This window comes from Myxine glutinosa, chromosome 1, assembly GCF_964187855.1.
Source record: "Myxine glutinosa chromosome 1, kmMyxGlut1.1, whole genome shotgun sequence".
Lineage (NCBI taxonomy): Eukaryota > Metazoa > Chordata > Myxini > Myxiniformes > Myxinidae > Myxine > Myxine glutinosa.
Window position 1 is genome coordinate 62,221,224 of NC_136261.1, and position 16,893 is coordinate 62,238,116.

The 16,893-nt window shown below is 44.0% G+C and overlaps 1 protein-coding gene across 2 annotated transcripts in view; it reads right to left on the reverse strand.

Annotated features, from left to right (window-relative positions):
* LOC137424620 (SERPINE1 mRNA-binding protein 1) overlaps positions 1 to 16,893 on the reverse strand; it is a 51,925-nt gene that overhangs the window by 15,822 nt on the left and 19,210 nt on the right. Inside the window, exons 3-4 of one of the 2 annotated variants that reach the window (XM_068112256.2) lie at positions 2,239 to 2,370; positions 429 to 500 (exon numbers count right to left, since the gene is read on the reverse strand). In XM_068112256.2, the coding sequence (XP_067968357.1) occupies positions 429 to 500; positions 2,239 to 2,370 (204 nt within the window). The remainder of the gene's footprint in view (positions 1 to 428; positions 501 to 2,238; positions 2,371 to 16,893) is intronic. The other variant, XM_068112265.2, reaches the window with a different exon arrangement.

Consider the following 16,893-nt stretch of genomic DNA (forward strand, 5'->3'; position numbering starts at 1 on the left):
GCTGACACCATCAGAAACGACACGGCACGGTGTGGGCAAATAGCCCACACAAATATGGCCAAATGCCTTGCATCACATCGCAGAGGTGGTGCTGGTGGTGGTGCAATGTTCGAGGTAACGAAACATTTGTGAAGAATGGCACGGTCCTTTGGATGGAAATCCAGATAACACGTGAAACTGGGTTTCGGAGCGAACAAGAAACACACCAAAATGAAGCGGCATGGATGACTTACAGTCATTAAATGCCGACACACCAATCGATGGCTCAAGCAAACTTCCACCCAGCTCACAGGTCTAACATCTCCTGCCTTCACAGATGGGGCTAAAATGGAATTAATCAGTTGTTTCATAGCCTTGGGTGAGGATTGTGGGGAAGCAGTGTGGCTTTCTAAGGATGAGAACAGAAAAGAGAACCGACCCCCACTGACCCCATCTCATCCTTCACAGAGCCCCAGTTGTGTGGCCCGTTGCCCCGACGCTTCTCCTCCAACTTCGGCCCGCTAGGGAGGCAAAACACAGCGGTTTCATTCTCGGTTCTGCTTACTCGAGCCCATCCAAATCCTCTAATCCTCCTCTAATCTGTGGCATGTCCATAACCTTGGAACAGGAGCTAATGCCAAATAAAAACCCCCTAAAGTTTGATTCTTTACCAACCCCGACAAAAAAAAAGTAAAACAGCACCTTGACAAACCAAGACTTCAGACGGCAAGGAGTCAAATTACACCAATCAGTTCTTTTGAAGGATCATCACTTTATCCAAAATAAAGCACAATAGGAGGCAGCTGTTACATTTGGAGTTATGGCTAACATCATTGCAAACCAAATGCGATCTCGACACAATTTCACGAAGCTCCCGTTTGGCACATCCCAATCGGCCAAATAACGGCACAAACTCCCATGCCGCAAGTCTGCAAATCATTTGCCGGTTAGAACATTTTCCACCCATACAGGATGACCGATCGATTGGATGAGTTTCCAAAACAAAAGAAAACAATGCTCAAGTATGTTGAAATAACAATGGGTTAGTCCAAGCAAATGCAAAACAATGCCTTGTATCCACCAGCAAGTTTGCAGAGGTTCCTGTCGTGTGTACGGCTCAGTAGTGTCGACTCGTCGGAATGGCTGCGCGAGCTAGTTCGCAATACATACATACATATATATTTTCAGCAACATATATGCATAACAAAAAGCTGGTCCGTGAGACCGAGCAGGACCAAGCGTTTGGGTTTGCTCTCAGATGGCATATTTGATGACACCATTACGTTTGTGTCGTGAATGTCAGTGCTCGACCTTCCTTTGATCCTTTTGGCTATCGACCATGTTGGCCACACACTGAAGTACGAGCAGATTGTACACCATTAATTGTGACTCCCACGTGCATGAGGGGTCCTCGTTTCAACTGAGACGCGTGCACCCTAAAGTACGCAAAACAGCTAATAAATAAGCCTTGCAAACTCTGCATTGCCTGGTGATGTTGGACAAACACAGCTGCACTCACATAGGCCCAACACCTTTTTCCTTGTCCACATGTTATCGCACAACTTTGCAAACAAAGGGCCTTTTGTGTTCAATGATCAACTAATTTCCATTCTTTGGAGGTTTGCCCCTCCAGCTCTCGAGTCTATGCTTTGATTCAGTGTTTGTTTGGTGGGCATGACTTTTCAACTACCACAGCGGCCAATTTTATTTTTCCAATTATCTCATCAACTGTACAATTCTCCATTCCAACGATAAATTATTGAAGCACAATTCGCACAACGGAAACTCGCGAAATAAATTACGAGCTTGACCCATGTATGCCAAAGACCCTTTGTCGGGCGAGTTTGATCGATCGCCTTCCATGACCATTTTTGATCCAACCATCTAGCAACTCAAACGGGATTCGTTTACGTACTTATTTCATTCTTTTTATACTTGACGCCTAAAAAAACATTTGTGTTGAATTATACAATCACTGGAATAAATATGTACATCTCCAAAAGAAATGCAGCAAATTCAACAACGCACATGGACAAGAGTATAAGCCTCAAGGTGATCGGCCTGAGGTGGCGGAGTTGTAAGAGGCACGAGGGACGGTGGGGGGATGGGGGAGAGGTGTTGGGAATACGAATCAATGTGTAGGGCTTGAACTGCCCATTCACCTTGGCCGACACAAGCTTGTTAATGGACACAAGGCATAAACACTCGACCATGCTATTTATGCACCGTGATGTGCTATGAATGTGATGATAAACTCACATGCGGTCACTTCCACTATGCCGATCAAACTCTCGCTTTCCGCGGATGTCAAAGCCATCTGTGCGGTTGAAACCCCTGCCTCGGGCTCGCGCACCTCGGAAGACCCCACGGCCTCTTGGAGGTCGCTCAGACCTGCAAAATGCACAAATTATGATACAGTTCAATCTTAATTGGGACAAACTTTGACATGCCGCAATGAGCATAGGAAGAGAAAAACAGTGCAACTTGTGTATGGGTCTTCATCTGTTAGTAATTTTATAATACAAGTGCACTTTGTCTTATGTCTTGCGTTATTGATATCTTGCACAATTAAGTTAACGCTTCAAACTGGAACAAGTATGTGAATACCAGGAAGCAGGCACATAAGTTATCATGACTTCTAAATGTGTATTATTGCCTCAACCTTCATCCCCCTTCCACCCACTGCCCTAGTTAGGCAGCTTAGCAATTTTTGGGGGAACGACTTTACAAAAGTACCATTTTTATTTTAGTGGTTCATTGGACCATATGCAATAGAATTAGGACCTGGAGGCAAGACATATACAGTGTTTTTCATCTTTTTATTGGACAAAAACGAAAAATCGCACTTTTGCGCAAATACGACTCGCACAGCATAATATCTAGCAATACATTTATGCAAATAAATCATCAGCTATTGGAGTTAGACTAAAATCGTAAATACATAAATTGCTGGACAAATTACCTTGAACAACATGTTGTCTGTTCTAAAGCTATATTGTCATTACATCCTTGTAGTTGCATACATGTTAGATATATGAGAGGTGCGCGAGTCACAAGTATAACACATTTGTATAAACACTCGGTATTATATTACCAATTATTATTACATGGAAGCGTAAGATTTATTATGCAGGCATGCATAAGTTTTACAAATAACACTGCATGTAATGAAATAAAAGTTAGCCTCCTCCTTGAAAATACATACGTAATATTTTTGTCATTGAACATTCAAGATTGGTTATGAAAGGAACGAGTCACTTTTCACATTTACAACTACATAGTTCTGTGCAGCTCCAGCCTGCCTTCTTACACGAACATCTGGCAGTGCAGCCAGTGGTAGCCTTGTAAAGTGACTTGTAAAGTAACACTGTATATTTCTTGCCTCCGGTCCTAAATCTATTGTATATGGTCTAATGGACCACCAAAATAAAAATGGCGCTTTTGTCAAGCCGTTCCCCATTTTAGATAAATATGCTGCTAAGCTACCCCCTCCCTTTGGATGGTAAAGGTTGGAAAAATTCCAGGACATGTAAGGAAAGGGAATAGCACAGAGAAAGTCAAGGAAGCACCGAGCTGTTTCTTCTGGCGAGACACTTATCCATACAGTTATATGCTTGCCCTGTGGCTGGAAGGTGGACTTGGAGGGTGTGGGGGGGGGGGGGGGGGGGGGAGGGAAGTGGGGGTTGTGGGGTGGAGGATTAGCATATGTGAACAACTGAGCAGTACGGTGCGGCAGCTGGTGTTCAGCCCAGGCAGCCTGTAAGAGGTTCCAATGATGCCAGCTTGCCAAAACCACCATTCTCACTTGGACATTGACCACCTCGAGAAATAATCATGGAAGTCACCCCACAGCCACATCTCTCCACAAGGCAGACCACCACCTCCCATCCCATACGCACGGCCAGCCATCATCTTGCCACACTCATAGGCCTGCAAACCTCAACCATCTACCCCCTTAACCCCTCCCCATTCAGTCTCACTACAGTGGACAAGCAGCACAGGTCTTGCGATATGCAGGCAAACACCCCCTCCCTTCTCGCACAGTCGCAGACACCACTCCCCCTCACCCCCTCCTTTTTACATAATGGGAGGGCCCTACCCCTCAACACTCCTATTCCCTTTTTGCATGGGCAGATCATTCTTACCTCCTCTTACAATAGTCTAGTAGGAAGACTAGGTCCCCCTGCACCCCCCGGAGATATACTTCTAATCAGTGTTTCTAGATTGGAAAAAATGTGTAGAAAATGACTAGCTATGGCCCCAAGCTGAAAAAATGTCCCACATACCATTTTTATGCAAATTACTGCTGCCATTATCAAAAAAACGATTTTTGACATATCTCAGCCAATATTGCAGATAATTGAAAAATGAAGGTGTCTAGACCCATGTTTTGAAGGGCATAGATCATGATAGAACTATTCATAACATGATTACATGTGTCTATGGTATACTAGTATGCATATTAATGCTGTAATTACAAAATAATCAGTTTTACAAATGATAAGGATACTTAATACTGCAGATAACTTAACATGGTACATAAGGGGTCTAAACCCAGGTATTTTCAAGGTTAAATGTCAACAAGATGCTCCTGAGTCTTGCATAGGGGCGGGACATTGGCAGTAACATTGGTACCACTCAACTTTTCTTCCCACCATTGACTTTGTATTGCGAGAGATTTTCACTTGCTTATTTAAAGGTTTCTCACCCAGCCCACGTAAAATCTACCAACTCCTGCTGTTAACTCCCAAACATATTTTTTTATGTTATCCAATCACAGTGCAGAAATGACAGACTAGAGATCCAAATTAGTGCTGCTATAGCTGCCATTTTACATTTCCATCCATGTAACATGCGCGCTCGCGCGCTCGTATCAATTGGTAATGTCGCGCGCTCGTATCAATTGGTAACGTTGATGTTATTGAATACCTCAGTTGAAAGTTCAGTCTTCCATTCCATCTGTGTGTTGTTCTTGGTATTCATCCTCCAATCTAGCCAGGTAAGATGCTAACTATAATGTTACTCACACTCTTGACTTCAGTTTCTGCATGAAATCATAAACAGGCAGAATAACAGCTGAGCCAGCTAGCACCATGTTAGCTAACGTTAAAGCTAGCCTCATCTATGTACAGTATGTTCCTAATGTCGGTGTAACTTAAACTTTTGTTAATGCCAAACATGAGACATATCTGTTGACTTCTGTATATGAATTGAACCAGAAAGAGGCACGACAGCTGAGCTAGCTACAGTAACTTAGCACAATGTTTCATTGGCCTAGATAGCTAACGTTAGTGTGGAAGAATTTAGATGTTTTAGCTATTAGCACTTTTGATGCCACTAAACATGGTTTAGTCAGCTAAAAAGTACCCTAGTGTAGAACATGACTCAGAACCTCTGTTACCTCACTGAAAACTCAGAGCCTCCTTTCACAGGCACTTTTAACATCATTCGTGATTTCTTATTTGTCATTTAACAGTGATGGTAGACATCGACAGCAAGCATGCCCAAAAGAAAACGGAGTGTAGAACCTGCAGCCCAAAGCTCTCCTCCTACATGCATCCTTCATGTACCATCCATGTCTGATCATGGGGATTTCACGCCCCTCCGTAAAATTAAAGGATCTGCTTCAGAAAAACTGCAACTGCTTCAAAAGATCCGGGATAGACGTCTCAACCAACCGCATGACTCCCCATGTCGTATGCAATCAGTATGTGATCAGATCCCGGCAACTCTTCCTGATGACCTAGAAAGAGTAGGATATCACAGCAAGTGTTATAAGCACTTTGTCCGCCACTTTCATCGTCTGGGAGATGATACAGAACCAGGGCCATCAACCTCATCATGGCATCACTCTCCTCGTAAACCAGGAGGTTCTGCTGAACCCATCTTCCCGCCAGAGTGTATATTTTGTGAGAAAGTTGAGACCAAAGATGCTCATCGCAATACTGAGAGGCCTACAACCTTCCCATCCTTTAAAAACAAAGAAAATGCATGGGAGCAAATCGAAACACGGGCTGAGAAAATGGGTCTCTATCGACTCCATCGAAAGGTGAAAAACAAAGACCTCTTTGCATGTGAGGCCAAACACCATCCGTCATGTTTTAAAGCTTTCCGCACAGCATTCTACAACTATGAGCGTGCGATTCACAGAGCCGAAGCACCAAAGGAGCAGGCTTGCATGTCAGCCGCCCATGAAAAGGCATTCAACTCAGTACTGGAACACATTCAAACCCAGGTCATCCAGCAGAATAAAGTTCTACAGCTTTCTTCCTTGCGCTTGCTCTATGTCGAGGAACTGAAACTGAATGGATATGAGAACTCAAATTATCGGTCAGAGAAACTACTGAAACGCCTACAGAATGACCCAATCAAGGAGCATATCCACTTCACGAAGGTTGATCATGACAAATGTGATGTCATTTCTTTCTGGCTTGTGCACAGCTCAAACATAACAGTTTCCAATGCTCTCGCACGAGCATTCACACTCGGAAGCACAAACAAGAACCAAAATGTTGCCCTCCAACTTCGCCAGGGTATTCTACAGGCTTTCAGAGAGTGTAAAGACCAACCATGGCCACCAACAGCTGAAGACATGGAGCTCAATCCTGAAGACATCCTACCTCCAGACCTTGTCCGCTTTCTCAGCGTGCTAATGACTGGCAAGGAGGGCATCGAGACAGAAAAGGTGAAGCGTCTGGTCTTCTCCATTGGACAAGATCTGTGCCGTGCAGTGTCAGATGGAAAATGGAAGTTACCAAAGCACATTCTCCTCTGTGTGACTGTAAGGCACCTGTTCCGAAGCAAACAGCTCACCACAATACTACACAGGCTTGGACACTCTGAGAGCTACGATTTCGCCTTGGAGTTGGAAACTGCTCTCGCCAAGGTCCTGGATGAAGTCTCAACTTATCGTACACCACAAATTGTGACAGGAGAGGGCAACCTTGTATTCCACTGTGAGTGGGACAACTTGAATAAAACCACTACCAGTGTGCACGGCAGCAACATTGTAAACAGTGCTGGAGGAACTCTTTCTAGGTCATCAGGAAGAGTTGCCGGGATCTGATCACATACTGATTGCATACGACATGGGGAGTCATGCGGTTGGTTGAGACGTCTATCCCGGATCTTTTGAAGCAGTTGCAGTTTTTCTGAAGCAGATCCTTTAATTTTACGGAGGGGCGTGAAATCCCCATGATCAGACATGGATGGTACATGAAGGATGCATGTAGGAGGAGAGCTTTGGGCTGCAGGTTCTACACTCCGTTTTCTTTTGGGCATGCTTGCTGTCGATGTCTACCATCACTGTTAAATGACAAATAAGAAATCACGAATGATGTTAAAAGTGCCTGTGAAAGGAGGCTCTGAGTTTTCAGTGAGGTAACAGAGGTTCTGAGTCATGTTCTACACTAGGGTACTTTTTAGCTGACTAAACCATGTTTAGTGGCATCAAAAGTGCTAATAGCTAAAACATCTAAATTCTTCCACACTAACGTTAGCTATCTAGGCCAATGAAACATTGTGCTAAGTTACTGTAGCTAGCTCAGCTGTCGTGCCTCTTTCTGGTTCAATTCATATACAGAAGTCAACAGATATGTCTCATGTTTGGCATTAACAAAAGTTTAAGTTACACCGACATTAGGAACATACTGTACATAGATGAGGCTAGCTTTAACGTTAGCTAACATGGTGCTAGCTGGCTCAGCTGTTATTCTGCCTGTTTATGATTTCATGCAGAAACTGAAGTCAAGAGTGTGAGTAACATTATAGTTAGCATCTTACCTGGCTAGATTGGAGGATGAATACCAAGAACAACACACAGATGGAATGGAAGACTGAACTTTCAACTGAGGTATTCAATAACATCAACGTTACCAATTGATACGAGCGCGCGACATTACCAATTGATACGAGCGCGCGAGCGCGCATGTTACATGGATGGAAATGTAAAATGGCAGCTATAGCAGCACTAATTTGGATCTCTAGTCTGTCATTTCTGCACTGTGATTGGATAACATAAAAAAATATGTTTGGGAGTTAACAGCAGGAGTTGGTAGATTTTACGTGGGCTGGGTGAGAAACCTTTAAATAAGCAAGTGAAAATCTCTCGCAATACAAAGTCAATGGTGGGAAGAAAAGTTGAGTGGTACCAATGTTACTGCCAATGTCCCGCCCCTATGCAAGACTCAGGAGCATCTTGTTGACATTTAACCTTGAAAATACCTGGGTTTAGACCCCTTATGTACCATGTTAAGTTATCTGCAGTATTAACGTATCCTTATCATTTGTAAAACTGATTATTTTGTAATTACAGCATTAATATGCATACTAGTATACCATAGACACATGTAATCATGTTATGAATAGTTCTATCATGATCTATGCCCTTCAAAACATGGGTCTAGACACCTTCATTTTTCAATTATCTGCAATATTGGCTGAGATATGTCAAAAATCGTTTTTTTGATAATGGCAGCAGTAATTTGCATAAAAATGGTATGTGGGACATTTTTTCAGCTTGGGGCCATAGCTAGTCATTTTCTACACATTTTTTCCAATCTAGAAACACTGATTAGAAGTATATCTCCGGGGGGTGCAGGGGGACCTAGTCTTCCTACTAGACTACAAGCACAGGCTGTCTTGCCTTCTGTTATACAGGCAGCTGCGTGAGCCAACCTTTTTTGTTTTCCTTTTTTTATCTTCTCAAAACAGTGCCAAAAATTTTTAGTTTTTTTTGAATACTGAATCGAGGCTCGTGAAAGAGCTAACATTTATTTCACAAATAATCAACCAGACAAACAAAATATATAAAAAGAGGGAGCGGAAGACAAGATGGGGAGAGAAGGGGAAGCACACAAACACAACATTTGAGAGCAGGGAGATGTGTGGGAGGGCTTCGGGCTTCGGGGGAGGAGGCGTGGGAAGGGTGGGAGAAGTATAAAACACAAGGACACCAAGGACATCCAGGACAGAAGTTGGTATTTCAAAAAAGTGGATTTGGGGTGAAATTAGCGGGGGTAGAAAAGATCAAGGTTTTGGATGGGGGAAGATAAGAGATGGTGGTGAACAGCTGTTTTAAAGACCTGGAGGGTGGAGTGGGATTGAAGAGAGTGAGGGAGTTTGTTCCAGAGGCGGGAGAAAAGAGGAATGAAGGAGTGAAGGTGAGCAGAGAGTCTTGATTTTGGCAGTTTAACCATAAGAGGGTTGCAGGCAGATCTTGTGCGACCTGTAGGAATATTTGGGGTACAGAGCCCAGAGAGAGCTGGGGGGGAAAGGCCGGAGAGGAGTCGGAAGAAGACGGAAAGACCACCAACCTGCCTGCGGTGAGTGAGTGAAAGGCCCTTGGAGTTAGCTTCATCGCGGGAGATTCCAACGATTCTGAACGCTTTGGTTTCAACAGCATGAAGACGAGCTAGGTGTGAGGCAGGAGCACCAGCCCAGAGGGGAGAGCAGTATTCCATTGAGCTACGGATGAAAGCCTTGTATGTGGTGAGGAGCTCAGGTGTGCCAAGGAAGGACTTCGCACGACGGAGGATGCCCAGTCGGCGACTGGCTTTGGAGGCCAGATTTGAAATGTGGTTTTCCCAGGAAAGATCATGGCAGATAGTGAGACCCAAAAGCTTGAGTGACAGAACTTCTTGGAGAGGATTATTCAGAAAGTGGATGGGAGGGTTGTCCAGTCGGTCTTTTCGGAGAGACATCGTAAGAGTGTGAGATTTGTCAGGATTGAAAGACATGTTCCACTTGTTTGCCCAGTCTGTGATTTTGTCCAGGTCTGCAGAGAGTGAGGAGGCTGCAGACTGCCGATCTGAGGGATGAGGAATGGAGCGACAGAGAGTAGAGTCATCAGCAAAGAGATAGAGAGGATTTTCAAGAGAGTCAGAGAGATCATTGATGAAGACCAGAAAAAGCACAGGGCCCAGAACACTGCCTTGGGGAACTCCAGCCTGAACAGGAAGAGGAGATGAGAGAAAACCATTCAGGGCCACACGTTGACTACGACTAGAGAGGAAGTCCGCCAGCCATGCGTGGAGATTTCCATGGATACCAAAGGAGGAGAGTTTGGTGAGCAGAGCGGGGTGCCAGACCGTATCGAAGGCACGTGATATGTCAAGGGAGACAGCTCCAATTTCCTGTTTGGCATTGAGGACCTCCACCCATTGTTGAGAAAGCAGAAGCAGCATGTCCAGAGTAGAGTGACCAGGTCTGAAACCAAATTGATGATCAGAGATCAAGCCATTGGAGAAGAGGAAATATTTCATGTCTGAAGCAATGATGGATTCCAAGACTTTGCTGATAATTTGGAGAAGGCTGATTGGTCTGTCGTTGCTAGGATCTGTTTTTGCACCTTTTTTGTGCAAAGCGGTGATGTTGGCTGATTTCCAAGCAGATGGCAGATGACTTTGAGAAAAAGAGAGGGTGAAGAGAACAGAGAGAGGGAGTGAAAGAGCGGAAGAACAGGATTTTAGGACCCGTGGGCTGATGCCGTCAGGTCCAGTTGCAGAATCAGAGTCGAGGGTTGACAGAAACTTTTCCACCTTGTCAGGAGGAAAGGAGCAGCTGGGTACGACTGGGTACGGTGGGTACAGAGAGGGATGGGTTTGGGACACAATATTTAGAGGCAAACACAGAGTTGAGGCATTCAGCTTTTTCACGTGCGGAGTCAGCCGTATAGCCGTTTGAGGTGAGGGAGGGGATGGAGGGGGAACAAACACCAGAAACAGATTTCACCAGACGCCACCAGGATTTGGAAGAGGGAGACAGATAAGAGAGTTCGGTCTTGAGAACGGAGAGATATTGTTTCCTGGCTCTCCTGGGGGAGGAGACACACTTGTTTCGGGCTTTGTGAAAGGAAATGAGATTTCCTTCCGTTGGATTTCCTTCCGTCTCCTTTCCAGGAGACGAAAGCAAGTTGTTTCTGGGCAACAGCCTCACCACAAGATTCCGTGTACCATGGACGGGAGGAAGGGTATGACAACTGAAGACGAGATGGGATAAATCTGTGCATGAGAGAGCAATTTACTTTGGAAGAATTCCCAGGATGAGTTGATGTCAGAGGCGGTAGAGATGGGAGACCAGTCCAGATGATTGATGGCTGCTTGAAGACCATGCCAGTTGGCCTGAGTGAAATGCTAGACTCGTCGATGCTGAGGAGGCTCTCTGAGAATGGTCAGAGAGATGTCCACTTTAACAAGCACATGATCAGATGAGCCGATTGGAGCAGAAGAAGAGCAGCAGACATTTTCAGGGAAGTTAGTGGACCTCATTCTTTTTAATACTGTACCTTGCTGGCAGAAGCTTCACTTCATTTATTGACACATGGGTCCATCTCCCTCTATCTCCTCAAGAACAAAACCTGAGGAATAATTTCTCCTTGTGTTAAGGGCTCGCAGGTGCCTTTTTTAACCACATCGCAGGAAACGATTTCTCTTCCCGTATTTTGCTCATGAAGAGTTCTCACGCCCTCCTAACGCTGCAATAAAAAAAGCAGAAAGTGAAACACACAACCCGACCTCACATCAGAAATACATGGGCAGTTCATCAATATTTATCTTCCCGTATTTTGCTCACTCGCAACAGTACCCGCCCTACGGGCGGGGCTTCAATTGGGAAGCCCAAATGAAAAGGTAAAATATCAGAAACTGAAGGCTTTTTTTATTTTAAACGATTCATATAAACATCCGTTGAATCATATCACATGCAAAACAACAAAATCTAAACAGTACATGGCTAAACAGTACATGGACGATCACGTACCACGAACGTCTCGCGTCTCGCTCGCTCTCATGTTTTCCCGATAATGATCCTTCCGCAGGTACACCGACGGAAACCTTGTTACGACTTTTACTTCCTCTAGACAGTCAAGTTCGCTCATCTTTTCGGTGCACCGGCACGAGCCAAGAACGGCCCGTGCAGGGGCTGAAACGAGGATCTCATCAAACCGTCCGATCGGTAGTAGCGACGGACGGTGTGTACAAAGGGCAATGGCTTAATCAACGCGAGCTGATGACTCGCGCTTACTGGGAATTCCTCGTTCGTGGGACACTGTCTCAAGCCCCAGTCCCCATCACGGATGGGGCTCAGCGGTTTACCCGAGCCTGACGGCGAAGGGCAAGGTACACGCTGGCCCGTCCAGTGTGGCGCGTGTGCGGCCCCGGACATCGAAGGGCATTGAACGTTCATTAAACATTAAACGTTCATTAAAGGATTACAAAATGAAAAACATTACGAAATTACGTTCACACCGTCACATCAAACACTACCGTGAACACATACATCGTCACAACATCGTCACAATGAACGTTATGCGAACGCGAATGTTATGCGGGAGTCCAAACCTGAGAATGCTGGAGGCCAAAGCTGAAATTGGGAAAACTAAATAGCCTATTTTACTCCTGGAGATCCCAGGATTACCCACCCAAAATATCTTTGCGATCGGTTCAGCAGTTTTTAGGGTACCTACGAACAGACGGACGGACGGACATTTGCTGAATTATTGTAAGAAGATCGTCACAATGAGAACATCGTCACAATGAGCATTATGTGAACGCGAATGTTATGCGGGAGACCAAACCTGAGAATACTGGAGACCAAATCTGAAATTGGGAAAACTAAATAGCCTATTTTACTCCCAGGGGTCCCTGGATCACCCACCCAAAATATCTTTGCGATCGGTTCAGCAGTTTTTACGGTACCTACGAACAGACAGACGGACATTTGGTGAATTATAGTAAGATGAAGAGTTCGCACGCCCTCCTACCACTGCAATAAAACAAGCAGAAAGTGAAACACACAAACCGGCCGCACATCAGAAATGCATGGGCAATTCATCGATGACATGGACTTTTTGCTGAGGGTGTGGGCAAAAAAATTTTGATCTTGAAATTCCGCCCTGAGCAAGTTATATACAGGAAGTGACGTCAATACTGGTCAAAACATTCAGGGTAAAACAAACGGCAGACAACAAATAATATGTGCTGTGGAAATGATATTCAGGATCTTCAAGTTCCTAAATTAAGGCACACATCAAAAGCAGCTAAAATTCACAGTAGACGATTGGCAGTTTGTTGATGCATACGTGTTTTATGTAGTCATGTGTTTAAATAGTACAGATAGTTCAAAATAGGTGTGAAACGGATTGCTGTGACTTTGCATGCAACAAATAGGTTGAATTTGCATGCAACAGATTGATGTGACTTGAACAAAGAATAAACGTGGCAAGCAGAGCATTTTGGAGAAATGCCGGATTACCCAACAAAAAATTGCCGAAGAATTGGACGTCGGTTAGAAGCCTCGGCTCTGTATCCCAAGAGAAAGAAAGCAAGAAAAGTGTGGTCATTGTAATCAAACTCCTGGAACATTACCAAGAGAGGGGACAGGAGAGGAAAATAAACGACGATTTATTGAAGGTTGTGACACCAGATGAGATATCGGTCCATCATTTCACGCCACACCCAAAGTGAGTCAAACAGGGAGTAGAGACAGTCAAAGACCCCTCACAAAACTAGAACGACACTCTTCGACCTCAAGACGTTGACCGATATGTCTCCGCCCACATTATTACATCATTATACATACTTGTATTAAAATCCATTCAGCTGTCCTCAAGTTATCACATTTTTACATGACATGACCTCTGCTCTTTGACCTCTTGATGGCATAATCCAGTCAGTTCATCTTTGCATCATGTAAACTTATACCAAATTTGTTCAAAATCCTATTACTGGTTCACAAGTTGGTGCAGCAACATACTTTTTACTTAACATGACCTCTGACCTTTGACATCGACCCCAAAATCCAATCAGATAATGTTTACACCATCATACATATTTGTACCAAGTTTGATTTAAATCTTTTCGGCTGTTCTCAAGTCATCACATTTTTACCTGACATGACCTCTGACATTTGATCTGTTGATGCCATAATCCAATCAGTCCAACTTTGCATCATATATACTTATACCAAGTTTGTTCAAAACCCCATCACTGCTTCATGAGTTGGTGTGGCAACATAACTATTACCTCGCATGACATTTGACCTCATGACCCCAAAATCGAATCAGTTTATCATTGCATCATAATTTAAAATTATCCAAAGTTTGGTGAAAATCCCATGACTGGTACACAAGTTAGCTCGGTAACAGAATTTTTACCTGACGGGACGTCTGACATTTGACCCCAAAATCAAATCAGTTATTTTTTTACATCATTATACATACCTTGACCAAGTTTGAATTGGATCCCTTCAGCCGTTCTCAAGTTATAGACCTATTACAGACTTAAGTTTTGAGAAAAGAAAAGAAAAAAGAAAAAAGACGTCAAAACACACCCTGAAGCAGCTAATCAAATGGCCTTGAAGGGCTACCAGATCAATGGAAACAAGTGTGTACGTGTCGCAGAGAAATACCTTGAACAAAAGGTGAAAAGTCAAGTTTTATTAACGCCCCTCCCTGTATGACGTGCGTAAGTCCGCACAAAGATTCAACTTCCCTCATATATCCCTACAACTTCCGAGACGTATCAATATTTACAATATCATAACAGAGCTCGCAGGAATCTGACTCTTTCCAACTGTTGCATATATATGAAGATACCAACAGGAAGGGGGTATTTTAGATTCCGCCCTGCGAAAAACATTCAAACTTGTTGGAGATCAAGACCTTGTGGAAATGTGAAAAGGAAGACATATTAGCATTTCCACTTTCACACTTCAAGATGTCGTGAAATCGGGGAAAACGGGATTCATTAACACTCAAAATGGTGCATACGACCCCTGAAGGAAGAGTGCATACTTACAATGGCACATATGACCCGTTTGATTTCCAGCGTAATGCCAGATGATTTCCAGCGTAATGCACCTCGACGTTATTTAACGGTCTAACTACACAGGTTGGCATGAAAGTAATACCTCTTATTTTTCAGTTTGTAACCAAAGCGTCGTAAGAAAGCTGTGTGAGATCACAATGAAAGGTTTGCATCTCCCACCCATTTCAAGGTGAGCGGCACTGTTACCGGTCATGCGACAACATCACACCACATTTTCAAAATGGCTACCCCACGAGATGTGCGTACGAAGCAGAGAACAGTTATTGAATTTCTTACTGCGGAAGAGGTTCCTCCAGTGGATATTCACTCTACCATTGAGGTGAGTACCTTTAAAACGTTGGGCAAAGCTTTACAAGAGTGGGGAAACCGCTATCAATGACAATCCTCAAAATGGTCGGTCTGTAACCGCAGTAACACCAGAAAGCAAGAGCCTGATTGATGCGCTCATTAAAGTGCATTGAAGTTGATGGAGAATGTGCGGAACTATTACTTCAATTTACCATCTAGATGTGTGCGCATGTTCCCTGTAATTTTAATTATATTATATAATTATATACATATATATGATTGGATTTCAGTTAGTGAGAAATAAAAAATGTCGCATTACTTTGGGATGAGTACCTATAAGCTTCATAAAATTTGCTGGTAAAAAAATAATAATATGCATTTGAAGCAGGAATAAATTGGGATGATAAATCAGCAAAACCACTCGATCTCGTTGAGGGCATGGCGGCACACAAAAGTGCAGAGTTGCAACTGCGCCGGTTAAATCTAAAGTTTTTTTCTTAAAAAATAAAATTGATATATCTTGTAACGTGAGTTTTGCAAAGCATCAAAAAAGCTGATGTACACGGGAAATAAAAATGAAAGAAAACGACAGGCCGACATGTTGTGAAGTGTCTGAGCCTCTAAGTTTAAGGTGTGCAAAAATAAAAGCAAGAACCCAAAATGTACATGTCCCCTGATATACCACAAGGTGTTGCTGCTATAAAACAGGTACAAAACTAGAACAGCACTCGGTAGAACGCATACCTCTGCCAGGCTGAACAGTTTACGTTTTGTATCCACTGATAAAATCATCTTTGTTAATGAGAATGTTTTGTGGCCTTTGGGGGGGATGGGAAGCTCCGGGGCGCTCATAGTTAATAGGCACATGAACCCGTAGAAGGGCCGATTGGGATTCACACATTAAGATGCTCGGTTTGCCCGGCCATTTCAACAGGCGGACTCGCCAATGGTCATCATCGCTGAGGCATATGCAAATTACAGGGCGGATGTGGTGACCTCCCGTCCCATATCTGCCTGGCGGGTGTTGGTCGTTAGAGACCATCCAACCACAGTTACCATATGCTGTCTTCATCTGTCTCTGGTGTGTGTGCTACCCCAACATCCCTTCACTCACTTCTGACAGCATCACAGTGGAATCTACTGGTACGAAAGCCTGTTGTCTCAACTCTGCGTTTCCTTCCAAATATCATGTCTTTCTCAACCGAGATGGTGGTGGGAGCGTCTGCCAACCTTAAACTTATCTCTGTAACAGGTCCAGAGAGGGCATCTGCACCCGCATTCTGAATACCTGCTCGACTGCTCCTACACACCTCTTTCTGCTCTGTTCAACAGAGTCACCTTGCGTCGACTTGGAAGAAGGCCAACATCACTGCGTTCCACAAAAATGGGCAAAAACAGATCCTCTTAACCAACAAGCCATGAGATTACTTCCAAATGCAAGCAAAATGATGGAAACCACTATCGCAGTTGACATCAAATCCTTCCTTTTCTCAAATGTCCTGATGTTAGGCCATACATTTGATTTCTAGCCGAGTTTGCTGGGTTTATAGGGCACCGGTTATACTGTATTACGCTTCTTCTGATTAGCTCAACGGGCACATGTAGCTGTTTAGAGATGGCAGAATAATTGAGCTGGGGTTCGCTCGACTTCCGATGAAAGCAAATGTCACTCGTAAACTGGACCAAGTGCCTACCTCACATTGGCAAACAAAATTAAGCTTGCTCGGCAAATTAGTGTAGCGGAAAGCGGCAACAACAGCTAATCCAGGTATGATATGGGGCTTCAGGTTGAACTTGAAGG